A 20,702-nucleotide genomic window follows, 5' to 3' on the forward strand; every position below is an offset into this window, starting at 1 on the left:
AAACAATTAGCGTCTAACGCTCACAATTACGGGTGCACATGAATGCCTCATAGTGTAATAAAAATTGAGCGGAAAGGAAGACAGGGCTGTGTGCATCATATGAACATATGTTATTATTTTGATTGTGAAAGTGAAGCCTAAGCCATTGAAACAGAAGGATGCCAACATTGGACTGGGATTAAACATATGTAGGATGATTACTTATCTATTTATCAGTGCTCATGTCACACTTTATTCAAATGTTTTGAACTGGAATTACAATAAAAATTAATTCAATAAATTAATAGGACAAATATAAGTGTGTAATTATCAGTAATAGACAAGATGATGGTGTGGTTTTAAATAAACTCTTATTCCTACTCCTTTGAGGACATATTAAATTGAAATAACCTTGAATTTAGTTCAGTTTCAGTGCAAAATTACCATCACAATCATTGTGGGGTCATGTGACTATTAATGATAGTAATAATGACTGACATTAACTGTGTTGTATTGAACCCATCAAAAATGATAATCTAATTAAAGTCACTCTGAAGACACAATACAAGTTAATTGTACTTAACCCCCCCAACACACACACACACACACACACCCAGCTGTTCACGCCTTTTTTTGGTGGAGTGCATAAAAAGTCTGAAGTGCATGAGGAGGCCAGCTCGTAAGAGGAAACTGCAGAGGATGGCGCTCAGCAACAGAACACAATGAAGACTTGCTGCTGACTTTTCAATTGTGACCTTTAGTGAGAGTCATTTTTATTTAAATCTTCTACAAGGACGAGAAGGTGAGCATTTGTGGCCTGCGGAGTTTGTAGATTTTAGATCTACGGCGTAGAAAATGTCTTAAAGCTTAAATGCTGACAGTGCTAAATTCCAGGAAGGCTTTCATTGATTACTGCTTTATTTTTCTCTGATAAGGAACCCAGGAGAATCTAACCTTGAGTAAGTGGACTTATCAGCACCTTTTTGGACCTTGCACCCTCCACTCTTACCTCCGGCACGGGTTTGATCACATGCAAAGACAATCTACTGTCCTGTTCCTGTCCATGTGCTGCTGCTGAGACGCTTTGGTTAAGGTAACACTTCCTTCTCCTCTTTGCTGGAACTTTTCATGATTTGTTGCTACTGTAGTTAAGGCTCCTTTATTGCTGACACCGCAACTTTAGGACTCAGGATGAATTCATTCCTAATGTGTCTCCGCACCACATGTTCATATCACTGAAATTATCCCTCATCAGTGGACAAGCAATCAGTCAAACTGGTAGAACACAGAGAATATTATATTGAGATATTGAGATTGAGATATAATATATTAAGAATATTGACATACATTTAGAATAATACAGGGTGTCCGAAAATCGGGCAAAAATGCATTTCTTATACAATTATCTACAAAAAAGTTGTATTCATACAAGAACCTTTGATTCTGGGTGTAATTATTGTTATTTGTATAATCATGTATTTTTTTCATAATATAATAGATTTTTTTCCTATACTTCATTCATTTTCTACCGCTTATCCTCACAAGGGTCACAGGGGGTACTGGAGCCTATGCTAGCTGTCTTTGGGCGAGAGGCGGGGTACACCCTGGACTGGTCGCCAGCCAATCACAGGGCACATATAGACAAACAACCATTCACACTCACATTTATACCTATGGACAATTTGGAGTCACCAATTAACCTAGCATGTTTTTGGAATGTGGGAGGAAACCGGAGTACCCGGAGAAAACCCACGCATGCACGGGGAGAACATGCAGACTCAACACAGAGATGGCCGAGGGTGGAATTGAACTCTGGTCTCCTAGCTGTGAGGACTGTGTGCTATGCAGCCTTCTCTTCCTATACTCTTTATTCTTAAAAATTAAGTAGTTTTGATCATTTAAAAAACAAATTTTTAAACATATTAATATATTTAAAAGGCGGCACGGCGGTCGAGTGGTTAGCGCGCAGACCTCACAGCAAGAGACAAGGGTTCAATTCCACCCTCGGGCATCTCTGTGTGGAGTTTGCATGTTCTCCCCGTGTATACGTGGGTTTTCTCCGGGTACTCCGGTTTCCTCCCACATTCCAAAAACATGCTAGGTTAATTGGCGACTCCAAATTGTCCATAGGTATGAATGTGAGTGTGAATGGTTGTTTGTCTATATGTGCCCTGTGATTGGCTGGCCACCAGTCCAGGGTGTACCCCGCCTCTTGCCCGAAGACAGCTAAGTCATCATCATCAAGCTCCATTTATAGGTGGCAGTGGGGTCGGGGGGGGGGGGGGGGGGAACTTTGGAAAGCATGTGACCAGTATTAGATGGTGCATGCGTGGGGAGGTGGGCATGTCAAAATCGTGAGAAAGTCTTGTTTAGCCCCACCCCGCCTCATCCCATCTGTTAATAAACACAGATACCAATGCGTGCTAACACATTAGCAACATGTGCATCTCCATGACGACAACATCCCTGACATGACCTCTGATGCTGTGTCCACAGATGGCAGGATACAGCCCCAGATAGCCGGACACGTACAACGACAACAACGTATTCAGGCTGAAATTCGAACAGGAGTTTGACTTTGTCCTGCTAAGAAGAACATCAACAGAAACAATGACGTCCTTCAGTCCGCTTTCCACACAAGAGGCCGCCAATGGTAGCCTCCCATCCATCAAGAAGGAAAAGTCCGAGGAGTCCATGAAGCTGAAGAAGGAGATCTCCCTCCTGAACGGAGTGTGCTTGATCGTGGGTAACATGATCGGCTCGGGAATCTTCGTGTCACCCAAGGGCGTCCTCATTCACAGCGCCTCCTACGGGTTATCCCTGGTGGTGTGGACTGTCGGTGGCATCTTCTCCGTTTTCGGTGCGCTGTGCTACGCTGAGCTGGGGACCACCATCACCAAGTCAGGTGCATCCTACGCGTACATCCTGGAGGCCTTCGGGGGCTTCCTGGCCTTCATCCGTCTCTGGACTTCACTGCTCATTATTGAACCCACCAGCCAAGCCGTTATTGCGATCACCTTCTCCAACTACATGGTGCAGCCCATCTTCCCCACGTGCATCGCGCCGTACGTGGCCAACAGGCTGCTGGCCGCCGCCTGCATATGTAAGTACAGCAGAAGTGAAACGTGATGACGCACGTCGTGGTCAGCAAGCGTCTGCATGACTTCTTGCTCAATTTTGTGTATGTGTGTGTGTGTGTGTGGGGGGGGGGCGTTAGCTAGGTAAGAGTGACTGCACAAAATGTCTCATGAATATACAGCCGACCTTTTAGTGTTGCTGCATGCCAGATATCACCATGGTAACCAAGCAGAGGCCCCCGCGCAAGAAGACAAAGTTTGTTCAGGAAGTCTCTGGGATAACAGCTTTCATCTGCTGGTCTGCATGTATCACACACACACACACACACACACACACACACTGTGATAAGATGTGATAGCTGCACACTGAAGTCCTTGTTCTCTGACCTGAGAATCTTTGTGTGTGTGGGGGGGGGGGGGGGGGGGGGGGGAGGGGCGAAGGAGGTGGGGGTGATGATGTCACGCTTAAAACCACAAACAGCATTCAGCTCAGTTTAAATTGTGATGGGCCATTTTTTAAATTGTTGGTTCATGCTCAAGGGCACTTCCACTGGTGGCAATTCTACTTTCAAACTGATATTTTGGTTGCCGCCATGGCAACCAAAGAGATGCGCTTCTGCTAAATGAATGTCAAAATCAAAATTCATTCATTTTCTACCGCTTATCCTCACGAGGGTCGTGTCGGGTGCTGGAGCCTATCCCAGCTGTCTGGTGGCCAGCCAATCACAGGGCACATATAGACAAACAACCATTCACACTCACATTCATACCTATGGACAATTTGGAGTCGCTAATTAACCTAGCATGTTTTTGGAGTACCCGGAGAAATCCCACGCATGCACAGGGAGACCATGCAAACTCCACACAGAGATGGACAAGGGGGGGGGGGTCGAACTTGTGTCGCCTAGCTGTGAGGCCTGTGCCCTAACCACTTTGTACCGTGCAGCCCACTTTTATGTACATTCATTCATTCATTTTCTACCGCTTTTTCCTCACGAGGGCCGCGGGGGGTGCTGGAACCTATCCCAGCTGTCTTCGGGCGAGAGGCAGGGTTACACCCTGGACTGGTCGCCAGCCAATCACAGGGCACATATAGACAAACAACCATTCACACTCACATTCATACCTATGGACAATTTGGAGTCGCCAATTAACCTAGCATGTTTTTTTTGGAATATGGGAGGAAACCGGAGTACCCGGAGAAAACCACACAGAGATAGCCGAGGGTGGGACCGAACCCAGGTCTCCTAGCTGTGAGTTCTGCGCGCTAACCACTCAACCGGCCGTGCAGCCGTCTTCCAAATTATTAAGCCGTATTTTTTAGAAGATATTTGACGTTCTTTGGAATGACAACCATAAACGTTCCCACCAGCATGACTGAGTGGGCTCCAGGTGACGTCCTCTGAAAGCCGACCTTCTAAACTTCTTCCCTTTCTCTGTCAACACGCCACGCCTCGACTTCTGTTCAGCTACGCCTCCGTCGTCGCTCTTCCCTGGACAACCTCGGCGTGACGCTTGTTGTTTTTGACCGCCCCCCCCACCACTGCTGGGTTTGGACTTGTTATGAAGGTTGAGCTGTCAATGAAGTGGAAGGTGATAGTGTTGGGATCTTGATGATTGTACGTCCTGTGCTTTCAGTATCTGCACGTTTACGATAAGCACACAATGCAAGATAAGTCCTCATGGCGTGTGTGGATGTGGTTGTCAGGGTCGTAGACATCGGCATTAAAATGAGTCACAAAGTGAGGTATCCATCATGGACACTACCAAAGTTGTAAGTGCTGCACTCAGCTGTTTCCTGCTGTGAAAAACAACAATCCGCTTGAGTCAGCAGCGGCGCTTCCTTCCACGACACTGAAAGCAGCACGCAGCTTGCAGAGCAAATGTCACTACTGACTTCATGATCCGTAAAGAACAAGACTGGGATGCGTGTAACTGCCTCCATTCCATCCAGAAGTCCATCATCCCAAAGCCTCCATTAAAAGTATACTCTTATGGGGATCAAAGACCAGGACCATGAAGAAAACTCTTCAGGACCGGCACAAAAAACCTTTATCTGGTCACTGTTTTTGCACTAATAAGAAAGAAACCAAGGACTATGTTGAATCCATTGTAAGAGATACTGTATTACATCCAGACACTGATGTTCTAATGACTGATGCCATCTGGCAAGGCATTGTTTACTATATCTCTAATAGTAGTATCCATCTGGAGTTGTCTTTAAGAACCAGTTTTTCGTTCTACCCCCACAGGTTTGCTGACCTTTGTCAACTGCGCCTATGTGAAATGGGGCACAAGGGTGCAGGACTTCTTCACCTACGCCAAAGTCATCGCGCTCATTGCGGTCATCATCACAGGCCTCGTTAAGATCGCTCAAGGTGACCACCCTATCTAAGCTCCGTATGAGATTGTTTCTTCATCATGAAGACTGATGTTGTTCCTTTGCTAGGTCACACACAGAACTTTGAGGGTCTCTTTGATGGATCATCTAAGGACCCCGGAGGTATTGCTTTGGCACTCTACTCGGCTTTGTTCTCCTACTCCGGGTGGGACACACTTAATTTCGTTACAGAGGAGATCAAGAACCCTGAAAGGTGAGTATGATTTTAAAAAATTATTTGTGTCCCTGCTGAGGTTTCTTAAGATCAGGTGTCCAAAGATGGTGAAGCAAAGACACATTTGCATGTCAGAATGAATGAAACACCCATGACTTGTGGTGCTGGAGCCTATCATAGCTGTCTTCAAGCGAGAGGCGGGGTACACCCTGGACTGGTGGCCAGCCAATCACAGGGCACATATAGACAAACAACCATTCACACTCACATTCATACCTATGGACAATTTGGAGTCTCCAATTAACCTAGCATGTTTTTTTTGGAATGTGGGAGGAAACCGGAGTACCCGTCGAAAACCCACGCATGCGCGGGGAGAACATGCAAACTCCACACAGAGATGGCCGAGGGGGGAATCGAACTTGGGTCACCTAGCTGTGAGGCCTGCGCCCTAACCACTTTCGTACCGTGCAGCCCACTTTTATGTACATTCATTCATTTTCTACCGCTTTTTCCTCACAAGGGTCACGGGGGGTGTCTGGGCGAGAGGTCACGGGGGGGTGTCTGGGCGAGAGGCGGGGTACACCCTGGACTAGTCGCCAGCCAATCACAGGGCACATATAGACAAACAACCATTCACACTCACATTCATACCTATGGACAATTTGGAGTCGCCAATTAACCTAGCATGTTTTTGGAATGTGGGAGGAAACCGGAGTACCCGGAGAAAACCCATGCATGCACGGGGAGAACATGCAAACTCCACACAGAGATGGCCGAGGGTGGAATCGAACCCTAGACCTCCTAGCTGTGAGGTCTGCGCGCTAACCACTCGCCCGCCGTGCCGCCCCAAAAACATGCTAGGTTAATTGGCGACCCCAAATTGTCCATAGGTATGAATGTGAGTGTGAATGGTTGTTTGTCTATATGTGCCCTGTGATTGGCTGGCCACCAGTCCAGGGTGTACCTCGCCTCTCGGGGTAAAAAAAGCGGTAGAAAATGAATGAATGAATGAATGAATGAAACTGGAGTACCTGTCGAAAACCCACGCATGCACGGGGAGAACATGCAAACTCCACACAGAGATGACCGAGGGTGGAATTGAACCCTGGTCACTTGTGGTTATCCGACTTGCAAAAATCTATGAGTTTGAGCAAAAAAGGAAAGGTCATGTGATGCGTTTCCTGGAGTTCTTAGATGAAGATGAAGTGACTTCTTAATCCCAAGTCCATCCATGTGGTCCTTTGCAGGAACCTGCCACTGGCCATCGCGATTTCCATGCCCATTGTGACGATAATCTACATTTTAACCAATGTGGCCTACTACACCATCCTGCCTATGAACGCCATCTTAGACAGCGATGCCGTGGCTGTGGTGAGTCCATCAACTTTACATCTGAATCATATGTAACCTGGTTGGGTAACATCTACCATGTCGGTCTGTAGACGTTTGCAGATCAGGTGTTCGGCGTAATGAACTGGACAATTCCCTTAGCGGTGGCTCTGTCCTGTTTCGGAGGACTCAATGCCTCCATCTTGGCGTCCTCCAGGTGAGTACACACAGAAGGCCATCCTTGTAATGTCCATGCTTGCATCATCACTATTTCATGTTGTGTGTGTGTGTGTGTGGAAAGGCTCTTCTTTGTGGGCTCCAGAGAAGGACACCTTCCCGACTACCTGTGCATGATCCATGTCCACCGCTACACCCCTATCCCCGCACTGCTCTTCAACGTCAGTGTGCCTTTTTTTTTTCCATTACTTTGGAAGACATATTTGTCCAAAACGACACTCCCTCTTCTCTGGCTGCAGGGCATCATGGCGCTAATCTACCTGTGTGTGGAGGACGTCTTCAGGCTCATCAACTACTACAGTTTCAGCTACTGGTTCTTTGTGGGCTTGTCCATTCTGGGACAACTCTACCTGCGCTGGAAGCAGCCCAACAGGAAGAGACCACTGAAGGTGGGGCAGGTTACACACATGTGGAAATGCACACCAGTACCAAGCGTCCATATTTTAACGGCTGTATACTTTTGAATCCTACAGCTTAGCCTGATATACCCCATCATTTTCTGCCTCCTCACCATCTTCCTGGTGGTGGTGCCACTCTACAGCGACACTATCAATTCCCTGATTGGCATCGGCATTGCTCTATCCGGGGTGCCGGTTTACTTCCTGTGCTGCTACACTCCGGCCCACAAGAGGCCCATGTGGTTACGGAGCTTCATCGGTAAAGAAAGCGCTACATTCTTTTAGTCATTTTCATCAATTTTTGTTTGTTTCTAAGCCTCCTATTGTCTCTTTCAGCCAAGTCTGGCGTCTTCATTCAGAAGGTGTGCTTCTCCGTTTTAACGGAAATGGACGTGGAACATGATGACTAGAGCCTCAGGCTGGACCACAACTCATTGAGGGTGCTGAAGCTTCTCACTAGACCTACGCTGGGTTTGAACATGATCTGGGAATATTTCAATCATTACTCTGGTCAAAGTGTTTTGATGTTTTTTTTTTTTTTACTCAACCTATTAATGCACTGCAAAAACAACTTTTCTTTTCTCCGGAAGTGTATGTATTTGATAACTATTTAATTGCTATTTTAAGTGGCTTCACATCTTTTTAATTTTCCCAGGAGGAAAAATATTATTATGATCGGCGAGTTCTTCCAGTGGAAACAGAAAGCACTGCTGGCCACAGTTTTATTCCCAACAAGCAGTAAAGAGATTTAGTTCATAGTCAGTCCCACAAGGGGTTATTTTTGTTTCTTTAGTGTCTCTCCAAGAAAAAAAAAAAAAAACGAGAGTTTATTATTTATAATAAAATGATACAACAACCTTAATCCTTTGTGTTGTGTCCCAAATAAAAGAAGAAAAATAAGTGATTTGAAACAGGTTTATATTTTAATTTCGCAGTGACAAGCATAAATATGTACACAGATTATCCAAGAGTGTCCTTCCATGGCTTTGCTTTGCTTGAGGAGTTCTTGTCTTTCGCGGCTACTGCAGGTGTCTGCTGCAGAGGATTGTGGGTAAATGTCTGCCTCAGTGGGCCTGGAAAAGAAACAACCGATAATCACTTAGTCACTTCATTCACTTAAAAATCACTTAATTTGGGATAGTCCCAAATTGGATGCTCTTTTTTCTGAAGAAAAGTGGCCTAAAAATAAAAAAAAACACAAGCTCACTACAATTACACTTAATACCAAATGACAGACAACTTAGAATGCTAATATTACTCTAACATCAATTGTGTTCTCTGCAAAGATCAACAGGTAGCATGAAAAAAACTCACCTACTATTGATGAAAATGGCACAGAAATGATTGAAATGCTTGCTGCCCGTGCTGTTAGTCTTGAGTACTGCGCCAACAATAAGTAGTACCAGCATGTCCAAAGTGACATGAAATGTTTCTTCGCATCAAATGCACACTTGATGGCAGAGTTGGCTTACCCTTTCGCTTTTCACTATGCAACCAAACTGAGTTTAATGCTTTGATAGATGATGGTCTTTTCCCCCTAACCAATAGAAAGGTTTCAAAGCGGGGTGCCTTTGCTTTCATTATGCATCAAAAGCACATCTCCAGAAAGTCAACAAAAAAACTACAAAAATGCATAAGTTATCAAGAAAATTGAAATGTCGGTGCTAATAACGGCAATAATAAAATTCTTGGTGTGTTTTTTTAAATATTACATATCTACACAGGTTGATTTTTGCATTCAAAAAAGCCCAAAAGACTCCTGAATACTTTACTTTTCAGCACCCAGTCTTCGGTGGAACAACATCCGGACACTACACAAAATGTGCGTGTCGTAAAGTAAGTGCAGTCGCAGTTGATGGTCACAGTGGGCAGTCATATGGAACCTTGGTTAGCGTCATTAATTCATTCCAGAAGGTCTGCCTCCAACTCAAAAGTACTCTAATACATTTTTCCCAAATGAAGTTAATCCAATTAATCTGTTATAGAAAGTCAAACATTTTAACTGTAATCGGGTTATAGTTTTGTATGCAAGAAACAGTTCAAAATCTAAAAGCATATACATGATGAACAAAAGGGGATAAATGAGCATTTAAAGTCACTTTTACCTTGATTGTTACCTTTGCCCCTCGAGTTATTCAAGCGTTTCTCGCCTTTTTAATCAAAACGTGGGCTCTTCCTTTGTACTCCAATGTAGGTTATTTTGCAGCCATAAAGACACTTGCACAGCGTCACCATGTTAGTTAGTAAAGAACGATCGAGCAGACCAACGGCTCCTGTTTACGTGCTAATAGGCTGCTAACAAGGATGTTTTGTGATTAAAAAAAAAAAATACAGTAAGGACTCATTTAGTGCATTCCACTGTGCAAGTGCGGTAACTTGTTATTTAGCTAACTCTCTCAAACGATGCTAATAGCAACCGAAGAGCAAAATAAAAAGTACCTTTGGCAGCGAGGTCCAAATGATTTTTGATGCGTCTTTCCCGCTCTTCCAGCTGCTGGGCCAACTGTGCGTCCTTCCATCCTGGGGAGGTACACAGGCACACATTAATAAGTCACTTGAGGAGCAGCTCGGTGAGATGTTTGGATCACTGACCTTTCTTCATGCTGGCGAGGAAGCCGTCGTTCTGTGGCAGGGCCGAGGGCGGGTGTTTGATCCGCTCTGGGATCATCAGCTTGTCTCGGACGAGCGGGTGTCTGAGCAGGGCCACTTGAGCCAGGGAGAAGCAGTTGGAGGTTAGCCAGTAGGTGAACACAGCCTAGGAACACAACAGACGGATTAGGATCTTCATCTTCAAGTGCAAGGATGAAGAAAGAAAACGGAGACAAGACTGACTGTCGGGAAGTTGATGGTGAGTGGGAGGATGACGAAGGGCATGATCCGGAACACGGTCTTCATGGCACGCAGGTTGGGGTTGTCCACACCGGATTCAGCACCCAGCTAACAGCAACATTTATGTTGATTTTTTAGGTGAATTTCCATAACCATCAAATGCTCACATGGAATGAGAGATGACCTCCAGAATGAAGAACATGGTTCCAGTGACGGCTAAAGGCAGGATGTAGAAGGGATCTGCTGCCGTCAGATCCATGAACCACAACGTGCCCCCAGTCTGCATGCTGGGCACCGGCAGGTAGGACATCTTCCTCAGCGCGATGAAGAAGGAAATGAAGATGGGTGCCTTCAGAGAGGACAAAAGTCAGGAGCTGACTGAGGGCGTGTACACACTTCATTTTTGATCGTCGGACAATGTACATGTCATACATGCAGTCCAATAGAGGTACGACTTTATACACATCATTAATGAAGGTATTATTTAGTGACCATCAATGTACTGGACTACAAACTACTACTACAACATGTAGGTGCTGCAAAACTAACCTGCGCCAGAGGAACCAGGAAGCCACGCATGGGGTTGACGTCATGCTTCTTCTGGAACAAGGTCAGGTCCGTGTAGGCTTTGGCGACTGACAAACATAAATGACGACATGTGAATGACAGCATGTGAATGGACGCTCCTCTACTCTGTAACAAACGCTTACATTCAAATTTGTTTCCGCTTTGTTTGGCTTCCGTCATCCTGGTGGTGAGCTTGGTCATCTCTGGCATGACATTGTTGAGTTTGGCTGCCTCCCGCTGGCCCTTGACGATGACTGGAAACACGATGAGCCGAGCCACGACCGTTCCTTGAGGACGACGAGAGTTAACAAGCACGGTCAAGACAGCCACAATACCGTATGTGTATTGCTATGTATGTCACTTACCTACAACAATGGCTCCCCACCAGGGTAGACCCAGATCAATGTGCATGAACTCCAACAAGTTCTGAATCAAACCCACAGGAGTGTGGCCACCCAGTCCCAGCTCTGTTAAGCGGACCTCTGTCGTCACAGCCTGCAGGACCTCCGCGGCGGCCGGTGCCACATCAATTCCAGGCTCTAATGTGGCTTGTGTCAAAACCGGGGTGGGTTGAACAGACTCCAGGAGCGGTGAAGGTGCCAGGTCATGTGCCGTGGACACGGACACGGGTTGGAGCGTGATCTGAAAATATCAGTGACACGCAAGTGAGGTTTGAGGTGATTTCTCATACTTCAGATGTCATCTCCATCACCTGTTCAGGAATTGCTTGAGGAAGGACAGGGGCGGTTTCAGCGGGGAAGGAGGGAGGGGAGGATGCCACTAGTGGGCCTCCCTGAGAAACAGCCACACCGGTGCCATCATTTGGGAACTGGGTAGGGGAAAAAAAACTTTCACATAAACTGAACTCCCTGGTGACTGGAGTGAGTTAGTATGTGAAGTCACCTGGGAACTGCTGTGCCGGACCCCCACAGCCTTCACACAAAGAAGCCTTTCGTGGCATCGCCGGCCCAGTAGGGACGTGCTGGTGGCCACACTGTTGAAGTCAAACACGGTGTGCAGATGGGACCTTTGTGGCAAGCGCTGTTTGGTGGAAGAATAAGCATATTCATGGTATATACACAACATATAGTGGTTGCTGTAGCAACCGACTGATAAGCTTGGCACTAATAACAACCTGAGAACCGTCGATTTGGATCCTCCAGATATTTTTTGTGTCCACCACTTGACTTTTTTTTTTTTTTACATAATTGCTTACTCAAAATTGTATACTTTATCTCAAAGATCCAACAGTGCAAAATGTAAATTATTGCAATTTTTCAACTGGTCTCAAAATTGTGACCGAAGGTGCATATAGTGCACTGACTAACTGGAGTCGCGGTATTTCCTGCCCCCTGGTGGTCATCGTGACTTATGACAGCAATATCACTGCAAAACATGCATTTGTTTGTTTGCATATCGACGATATATATAAATATAATATATATAGAAATAAATATAAAACATTAATTCATAAGAGGGTATTTCCAAAAGTGATCATATGAATTTTGACATAATGCATCTCCGAATTTGCAAAAAAACACATACCAATGTATATTCATATGTGCGTATCAAACACTTTTATGAAGCAGCTCAATATGACAAAGTGATGGAAAGTGTTGTTTTATGCATAGGACGTTGCTGTCAAAGTCACACATGGACTACGAACTGCGCAGCGGAGATGGCAGCCGGATAGCAGTTTAGCTCCATAAACTCGCTCAGTGTGTCTACGGCTTTAGGAGTTCAATAATTATTTATGAAACAGTAATAAAAAAATACATACGTGGCAAATGTGTGGAAGGGGATGACTGCCGCCTCGCTGTTGTCCACTCTGTCTGAGAAAACATCTTGCTAAGCTACCCGGAGTCAACCCGCTCCTGATGGCAGCCATCTTGACAGGAAGTGACGTAATGCGAAACACGGAAGAGAGGTGAGGTGCCTCAAACCGGAAGTGAGTCGATTGGAAGGATGTGCAGCAGAAACTATACGTTATTTTCATTCTTTAATGGAGCATAGAGGAATTTGAAGCGATTCTCTTGAACTCAACATGAAGCCTCCTCCTCGCGCACGTAACAAACCTAATCGCAATCTTCCCGCCCAGCCAGGGACGCAAAGTGCAAGGAAACGAGCCTGCACTTGGTCACGGAAGGAGAAGATGATGCTTTTGGACGCTCTAAGGAAACTCAGACATGACGGCGGGGTACTAACAAACATAGACTTCTCTGTGCTCAACAAGGGTGTGCCTTCTCGCTCCGTATCTGAGGTACAGTTTCTAGTTTCAGTTATCTTTTTTTCGTGTAAGACTATGTGTTCCCAACCGACATTTTGTCATAACATGAATATCCCCTCACATACGTAAGACAACCGTTTGTTGGGCGCAGGTGTGCCACAGGTTATTTTGTCCCTGTAGAAACTAGTTGGTGCGCATACGTTCCATTTTGTTGTCTTGCCTAAAATGTAATTTCTGATAATATTTACCCATCATCTTCGTAATTAAATGTTTTCCACGACACCTTTTGTGATTTATGTCTCGAGGTGAACTTGTCCTTTTGTAGATCCAGTCTGTGGTGGAGTGTCTTCAGAACAAAGTAATTTCTAGTGCCAGCTTCCAGATGAAAATGCAGATGTTGGCAGAGAAGAAGGCGGAAGCGCCCATCGACATGTGGTCCCGCTTGGCCTTCGCTGTGAGCAGAAGCCACGATGAGACCATTTCCGCCGCTTTCTCTCAGGTATGGCAATTAGACGGCTTTCTTTACTTTGATTTACTTTTGACTTTTTACTTATGAATTTCTTCCCCTCAGATGTTGACTGTAGCGTCCACAGAACCTCGCAGCCTCCAGAACTGTGACCCACCTCAGCTTCACACGTCTTTGCACACTGATCATCAACTTGTTGGCCGGACTGTCCCTTTAAGACCCATGCCTGCACCTGTCAGAGGTGTGAACCCGTCTTTACTGAAAGTCTGATGCTAAAAATGTCATCTTCATGTATTTTTGTTTGTCCACTGCAGCCCAGGTGGTGGTCAAGAATCCACCAGCAACCGTGTCTGCAGCCGAAAGTCTAAAGCCGGTTCCGCCCATAGCAACCACATCCTCTTGCCAACAGACAGTCCAGGAGCCAAGAAGCCCCACCCACACCGCCAACACTCATCCTGCGGTTTCACCTGCTTCTGTTGCAAGTCCCAGCCCTTCCCAGGCTCGCTCTCCGGGTTCTTCTCCTACCACAAGTGCCTCACTCTCACAGCACGGGAATGCTATTGTGGTAAACACCGGCAAGAACGTCGCCGAAAACTCTCCCGGGGCGCTGGGCGTTCAGGGTGTGGTGGACTTTGAGAGAATCTACAACTACTTGAGCGCCGTCCACAAGCCGGATAACAAGTATGAGCTCACGGCCATGGGTGAGTACATGAGTACATACCCAGGTTTGGTTGCATTGCATTGTTACGCATAAGGCACATTCATTCATTCATTCATTTTCTACCGCTATTTCCTCACAAGGGTCGCGGGGGGTGCTGGAGCCTATCCCAGCTGTCTTTGGGTGAGAGGCGGGGCTTTTACACCCTGGACTGGTGGCCAGCTAATCACAGGGCACATATAGACAAACAACCATTCACACTCACATTCATACCTATGGACAATTTGGAGTCAACAATTAACCTAGCATGTTTTTGGAATGTGGGAGGAAACCGGAGTACCCGGAGAAAACCCACGCATGCACGGGGAGAACATGCAAACTGGCCGAGTTTCCTATACTTCCTATACTTTTTATTCTTAAAAATTAAGTAATTGTGATCATTTAAAAAATATTTTTCAACATATTAATATATGTTTGTCTATATGTGCCCTGTGATTGGCTGGCGACCAGTCCAGGGTATACCCCGCAGCCTATACTTTTTATTCATAAAAATTAAATAATTTTAATAATAATTTAAAAAACAATTTTTACATGATATATTTAAAAAAAATAAATAAATTAAATGATTAATTCACCTTATTTCTGCATTATGTATATGTCCAGGCTTTAGGCACACAAAGGTTTTCAAAGTCTCGAGACACACACATTTATTTAAAAAATGAATTCATTTAATGTGCTAGAATTATTAAATGACATAAAAATGATAATATATGAATATAAAATATATGTATTATATGTCCAGATTATAATGTGGTTAGAAAGTAGGGAGTCAGTGTGAGGGAGAACATGCACACTCCACACAGAGATGGCCAAGGGTGGAATTGAACCCTGGTCTCCTAGCTGTAAGGTCTGCGCGCTAACCACTAGACCGCCGTGCCGCCCGAATAAGGCACATATTTTCATAAAATTGCATAAAGCTCAAGACATAGAGTCTCATTTGAATGAATCACACCACACGTGTCATTGTCTCGTGTCCCTCAGAGAGCGCCATCGTCCTGGACCTTCTGATGTCCCTCCCGGAGGAACTCCTCCGTCTGAACTGCAACAAACTGCAACGTCACCTCATCCAGGTACGGCCGCTTCTGACACGTAAGCAGATGTCCTCCAGAGAGTGATTGTAAGTCTACGGCGCTGCTTCTCCATCTCATCAGGAATACCAGACCCTCTCACGACCTGCCGACTCAAACACGGCCAAAGACATTTTGCAACAACTAAAGACAAGCCTGCCAGAATGCGAGCAGACGGAGCCTCGGCAGGAGAGCAGCGGGAATTCGAGCACAAATGAGGTCAAATCAGGTGGCAGCGGCCGAATGAAAGACCCGAAGCCGATTGGACGCTGCCCTCCCCTCAACCCTTTCATGGTTCCACTGGACTTGTTAAAGCGCATGTAGGTTGAGGTCATGTGTTGCTTTGACAATCATGTCATATCACATGCTCACATTCTGTCGTTTAACGTTTTGTTTTGCTTACTTTTAATTTTGTGGAAATAAATCATAATAAATCATTAGCGGCACACATTATCACACTGTACATATGAATTATACATTACAAAAACAACATTACAAAAACAGGTACCAATATATTATTAGCAGAGAGTAGCTGACGAAAGGTTTAATCTGATGTCAAAACGTGTATGCTTTAAATATGACATTTTTTATAGTGTGCAATAACTCATTTACAATCAAGACTAATCTACTGTTCCGAGACCGTGTTTCTATTTTCAGCTCCATGTTGAGCAATTCAAGGTCAAAGTTTAAATAGGGAGTGAATCTGTGATTGGGAATTAAGATATGTTACGACACTCTATGACAAGATTCCAGACAAGGGACTTGAGAGTCCAAACAGGTGACTCGGCATCCACATCCGTAGTATGCCTAAGGATTGCTTACATCAGTTTGGCCGCCATGATGGTGAGCAGAACCCAGAAACATTGCATTGTACGTGTGTCCTCTGAACACAGACGCTTACCCCTGTTAGCCCATGCACTGATTACGTGTCAAATATAGAATTGAGATTAAAACCCTAATTCTTGCATATAAAGTACTACATGGTCAGGTAACGATTTATCTTAAAGAGCCGGTAGAACACTGTTCTCCTAGAATTTTCAATTATTTGCCACTCCCTAGAATTTTGAATTTTGAATCCTTTAGTTATGAGGCTCCTCTGTTATGGAACCATCTTCTCGACTCAAATACTCTTTATTTAAAAATATACTCAAAACCTACCTCTTTGCTGACCTCCTGATACACTGATGTTCCTTGGATGAAGACTTCTGGCTCAATCCACCATCTTTACTCTATTTTCATATCTTAACCCAATCGGTTGAGACAGACGGCCGCCCCACAGAGCCTTGGTTCTCTTCAAGGTTACTTTCCCAGAGGAAGTTTTTCCTAGAGATGGGCAGGTCATCTAGTGACATATAGTGAAAGACATCTATGTCACCAAAAGGAGTGAAAAACACGGGTCACCATTACAAATTCGCAAATGCTCTCAGTACAAGCCAACATTCAGTCAAAGCAATGACAGCCGCTAATCCATTTGTCAATGCACCTTCAGACATCATCGGACGCAGGATATTTACAGAATGTCACAAGCTCCAAAAGTACTATGTCAGATTGTGATATAGTACATATACATTCATTGTGTTCAGAAAATAACATTTATTTTATACTGTATATTATATTGTTCGCCTACCCTTGCTCACCATCATGGTGGACTTTCTCCTCCATCGCGTACTACACTCTGTTACATTCAATTACATCTGTAATCAGTAATCTTATTTTAACTGTACATTCCTTGATGTCAATAAGGAAGAAGGGAGCTAAGTGCAATTAAATGGGAGTGCTTGTTTATATTAACACCAAAGGCCCGAGGTGACGTGTGCAATAGTTTTACTGCTTTATGACAAGCGCCTTTTGAAACTTTTTGCCATGACGAAGTGACAGAAAAAAAACCAGATGGTGATTCAGCTGCTGATGTCACATTCGGGTTCATTTTTATTTATGAAAGCAAGAGCAAAAATGGAAACATGGAGCAAAAAGGCAAGTGTAAAGTTGATACTAATAATGCATAATGCTTTGTCTTAAATACAGTATACGTATACACACACACACTACAGCAGCGGTCTCAAACTTGCGGCCCGTGGGCCAAATGCGGCCCGCGAGATGCGAGTTTGAGGCCCCCACCTTGATACCAAAGTTTAATGTTGAAATGACAGCTTAATGCTGTGTGCACACCGGACACATGATTTTGCCCCGCCCATACTGTTACCCTACCCTGTTACCCCGCCCTGTTTTGCTTTGGATTAGCAAAGAAGCTAAAGGCTTATGACGCTGGTTACAAATAAATGCAGGAAATGATTTGGAATAAAACGGAAAATACATGTCAAGATAAACATGTTGTTAAAGTTACGACGCTAACGATGCTAACTTGCTAATTGGGTAAAATTATTAAGTTTCGTTAAAGGTTAAATAACTGTTAATACTGTACATTTGAATCTGAAAAATATAATTTCTCTACCAACTGTATGTGGTTTCTTACGTTTTTCTTATTTGCTGTTTTATTATTATTTTACTTATTTATTACTGATTTATTGATTTATTGTCTTTATTCTTAATTTGTTTATTTATTTATTTTTATCTTATTTTGTGTATAGAAAAATAAGAATTAAGATATTTGAGAACAGTGGAATGTTTTATCAGATATTTTGGTGTGGAAAACCGGAACCAAAGTACTGAAAAAGTGTAGGGTATAGCAGAAGCAAAAGCATTGAAGATATTTTTTTTTATTGATTTTTTTTTCCAGTTTTTAATAAATGCGTTTTTTTATTTTTATTTTTTGAAAAAAATGATGCGGCCCGGCTACACCCAGAACCTAGCTCCGGTGGCCCCCAGGTAAATTGAGTTTGAGATCCCTGCACTACAGTATATATAAACAAATGAAAAAAATAAATAAAATAAAGGTAAACCCAATCATTGTGTCCAGTATGTAAAAAAAAACGGAAAAAATGGTTGGTAGTGTTGCTAATGGTTTAGCTGAACTAAACCATTAGCATTTTTTTAACAACAGGCCTCACAGTGTGGTTAATACATATAACCTGATAACATTGAATGCTATAAATGTGTTTAAATCTAAAATGGCCACATTTTGGCATCTGCGGTATCTTCAACATAAGATTGAAATACATTGTTGACTGTTGCTTGGATTTTTTTTTTTTTTTTACCACCTGGCTGATATGCTGTCCAGGTGAGCGAGGGCATAGTTCAAAGCCCTTCGTGTATACGTACATCCTGCTTCTTATCGTCGTCAGGTCTGTTATCAGTGACGTTGTTTTTTCCACACCTTTACTCTGGGTGGGGGGGGGTGGAGAAAGCAGACAATCTCTTACCCCGAGTCAGTGGCGCTCACATCGGTCATCAAACATCTGGATTTGTGTCATTCATCACAGGTGATTGGGATGTAATGCGCTCATGGCGTCAGCTTCATACATCCTCATCATAACTGCTCTTGTCGTCGGCCTGTGTTCTGCCAATGGTAAGTCCACACTTGTTGTTCTTGTATTGTGGAATTGTCATATGGAATAAATTTGTACAAAGAATGGAGCAACGTCCAATGCCATCTGATATGAAAAATCAGTTTTTATGCACGGCGAAGACCTGAAGACAATCTTAAGTCCGCATAAGTGTATTCAAACACACAATTGCCGAATTCTATAGAAGTTAAATGTATGTAATGTTATAAAGTTCTGTCATTTGAAATGAATGTATTAGTGTTGATAAAAAGGAGCACCACCTATTGTAAAATGTATATAGTGTGCCTGTCCCTGTTAAATAAATACCGTTCCTTTCAAAATTATATCATAATCATATCCTAAGTCTATTTACCAGTCCAGGAAAGACTAATCAAAATCACTATAACCACAGGAATATTTTCTTTTTTATGTCTCTATTGTGATCCTATCATGGTTAGATTTATTATAGAGGCGCGTTTTGCTCTAAATTTGGTTAAATCACACACAATACTTATTATTTATCAATCAATTCTGAGTTATTCCTTTAAAGCTGAAAAGTTGATCATAAGTCACTGTGGCCAACACTTACATACAACATAAAAATTAATGAATAATGAAGTTGAAGATAGGATATTTATATAATGGAAATGTAATTTTTCGAGACATTCAAAGAAAAAATAAACTAGACAGCATGTGACAAAGAGTTGATCTTTGCCTCTTACGGACACTCCCTGTCCTGTTTGAATCCCATAATTTCTATGATGTGGACCCATCAAGAGCCAACCAGCCTATTAAAATGTTTATTTTGGTTTATCCAATACCATATGAAGGTTTTCAGTATGGAAACCTTCAAATCACCCTTTTATAGACCACATCCCATTCAGGAAGCGTTGGTTTATCAGCATGGAAAAGTTCCATTATTTTGTCTTTCCAACACTCCCACAGATTAGTGGGTCAAAGTTCCTACGAGGAGGATCTCAAACAGTTGCCACTTTTTGTTGAAGTACTGACAAGGACCAAAATCAAATCTTCATTCATTCATTTTCTACCGCTTATCCTCACAAGGGTCGCGGGGGTGTTGGAGCCTATCCCAGCAATCACAGGGCACATATAGACAAACAACCATTCACACTCACATTCATACCTATGGATAATTTGGAGTCAACAATTAACCTAGCATGTTTTTAGAATGTGGGAGGAAACCGGAGTACTCGGAGAAAACCCACTCATGCACGGGGAGAACATGCAAACTCCACACTGAGATTGCAGAGGGGGGGAATTGAACTCGGGTCTCCTTGCTGTGAGGCCTGCGCGCTAACCACTCCTTCGCCATGCATACCATGAATACCAAGTTATGCAATACTTCAGCCTCCAAAATCCACAGCTGTGTTCTGCTTCTAGGTCCTGACGCTGCTGAGACCACCGATGTCCCAAAAACCACCAATCCAGAAAAAATCACAACTCTAGAAAGTACGGTAACACCTGAGGATGGTGAGACAACTGGCCTTCCTGAAGCGACCGATGATATTAACACAGGAACACCTGAAACCTCTGATCCAGCTGAGACCACTGATGTCCCAGAAATCACCAATCCAGAAAGTACGGTAACATCTGAGGTCGGTGGGACAACTGGACACCCTGAAGCGACAGCTGATATTAACACAGGAACCCCAGAGACCTCTGATCCTGCTGAAACCACTAATGTCCCAGAAACCACCAATCCAGAAAGTACGGTGACACATGAGGTTGGTGAGACAACTGGACTCCCTGAAGCAACCAATGATATTAACACAGGAACCCCAGAGACCTC

At 43.9% G+C, this 20,702-nt stretch overlaps 3 protein-coding genes across 3 annotated transcripts; 2 read left to right on the plus strand and 1 right to left on the minus strand.

Moving 5' to 3' along the window:
• Positions 1 to 584: 584 nt before the first annotated feature.
• On the plus strand, positions 585 to 8,497 carry slc7a7 (solute carrier family 7 member 7). The gene is made up of 11 exons (XM_058067406.2): positions 585 to 781; positions 915 to 1,072; positions 2,476 to 3,082; positions 5,309 to 5,434; positions 5,506 to 5,650; positions 6,859 to 6,982; positions 7,054 to 7,157; positions 7,242 to 7,338; positions 7,417 to 7,566; positions 7,651 to 7,834; positions 7,912 to 8,497. Exons 3-11 carry the CDS (start codon positions 2,590 to 2,592, stop codon positions 7,983 to 7,985), a joined length of 1,497 nt encoding a protein of 498 aa, XP_057923389.2. The 5' UTR covers positions 585 to 781; positions 915 to 1,072; positions 2,476 to 2,589; the 3' UTR covers positions 7,986 to 8,497.
• On the minus strand, positions 8,282 to 12,920 carry oxa1l (OXA1L mitochondrial inner membrane protein). Its single transcript, XM_058067405.2, has 11 exons — positions 12,752 to 12,920; positions 11,875 to 12,012; positions 11,684 to 11,800; positions 11,337 to 11,613; positions 11,115 to 11,258; positions 10,954 to 11,039; positions 10,589 to 10,753; positions 10,408 to 10,512; positions 10,168 to 10,330; positions 10,015 to 10,095; positions 8,282 to 8,648 (listed from the first exon to the last, which is right to left on the minus strand). Exons 1-11 carry the CDS (start codon positions 12,857 to 12,859, stop codon positions 8,536 to 8,538), a joined length of 1,497 nt encoding a protein of 498 aa, XP_057923388.2. The 5' UTR covers positions 12,860 to 12,920; the 3' UTR covers positions 8,282 to 8,535.
• Positions 12,899 to 17,386, plus strand: snapc2 (small nuclear RNA activating complex, polypeptide 2). Its single transcript, XM_058065873.2, has 6 exons — positions 12,899 to 13,231; positions 13,524 to 13,697; positions 13,770 to 13,905; positions 13,979 to 14,365; positions 15,364 to 15,452; positions 15,534 to 17,386. Exons 1-6 carry the CDS (start codon positions 13,016 to 13,018, stop codon positions 15,771 to 15,773), a joined length of 1,242 nt encoding a protein of 413 aa, XP_057921856.2. The 5' UTR covers positions 12,899 to 13,015; the 3' UTR covers positions 15,774 to 17,386.
• Positions 17,387 to 20,702: the final 3,316 nt, after the last annotated feature.

Source organism: Doryrhamphus excisus, linkage group LG2 (genome assembly GCF_037039965.1).
Source record: "Doryrhamphus excisus strain RoL-2023G ecotype Guam linkage group LG2, RoL_Dexc_Guam_v1.1, whole genome shotgun sequence".
Taxonomy (NCBI): Eukaryota; Metazoa; Chordata; class Actinopteri; order Syngnathiformes; family Syngnathidae; genus Doryrhamphus; species Doryrhamphus excisus.

Bases quoted from the DNA above. Each gene is read 5' to 3' on its own strand.
- slc7a7 (XM_058067406.2), top strand. From the start codon at position 2,590: ATGACGTCCTTCAGTCCGCTTTCCACACAAGAGGCCGCCAATGGTAGC. The intron at 5,435-5,505 runs GTGACCACCCTA...TTCCTTTGCTAG, and splicing joins CCTCGTTAAGATCGCTCAAG to GTCACACACAGAACTTTGAG. The intron at 6,983-7,053 runs GTGAGTCCATCA...GTCGGTCTGTAG, and splicing joins ACAGCGATGCCGTGGCTGTG to ACGTTTGCAGATCAGGTGTT.
- oxa1l (XM_058067405.2), bottom strand. From the start codon at position 12,859: ATGGCTGCCATCAGGAGCGGGTTGACTCCGGGTAGCTTAGCAAGATGT. The intron at 12,013-12,751 runs GTATGTATTTTT...TCCACCAAACAG, and splicing joins CCCTTCCACACATTTGCCAC to CGCTTGCCACAAAGGTCCCA. The intron at 11,801-11,874 runs GTGACTTCACAT...TCCCCTACCCAG, and splicing joins TCCGGCACAGCAGTTCCCAG to TTCCCAAATGATGGCACCGG.
- snapc2 (XM_058065873.2), top strand. From the start codon at position 13,016: ATGAAGCCTCCTCCTCGCGCACGTAACAAACCTAATCGCAATCTTCCC. The intron at 14,366-15,363 runs GTGAGTACATGA...CGTGTCCCTCAG, and splicing joins GTATGAGCTCACGGCCATGG to AGAGCGCCATCGTCCTGGAC. The intron at 15,453-15,533 runs GTACGGCCGCTT...CCATCTCATCAG, and splicing joins TGCAACGTCACCTCATCCAG to GAATACCAGACCCTCTCACG.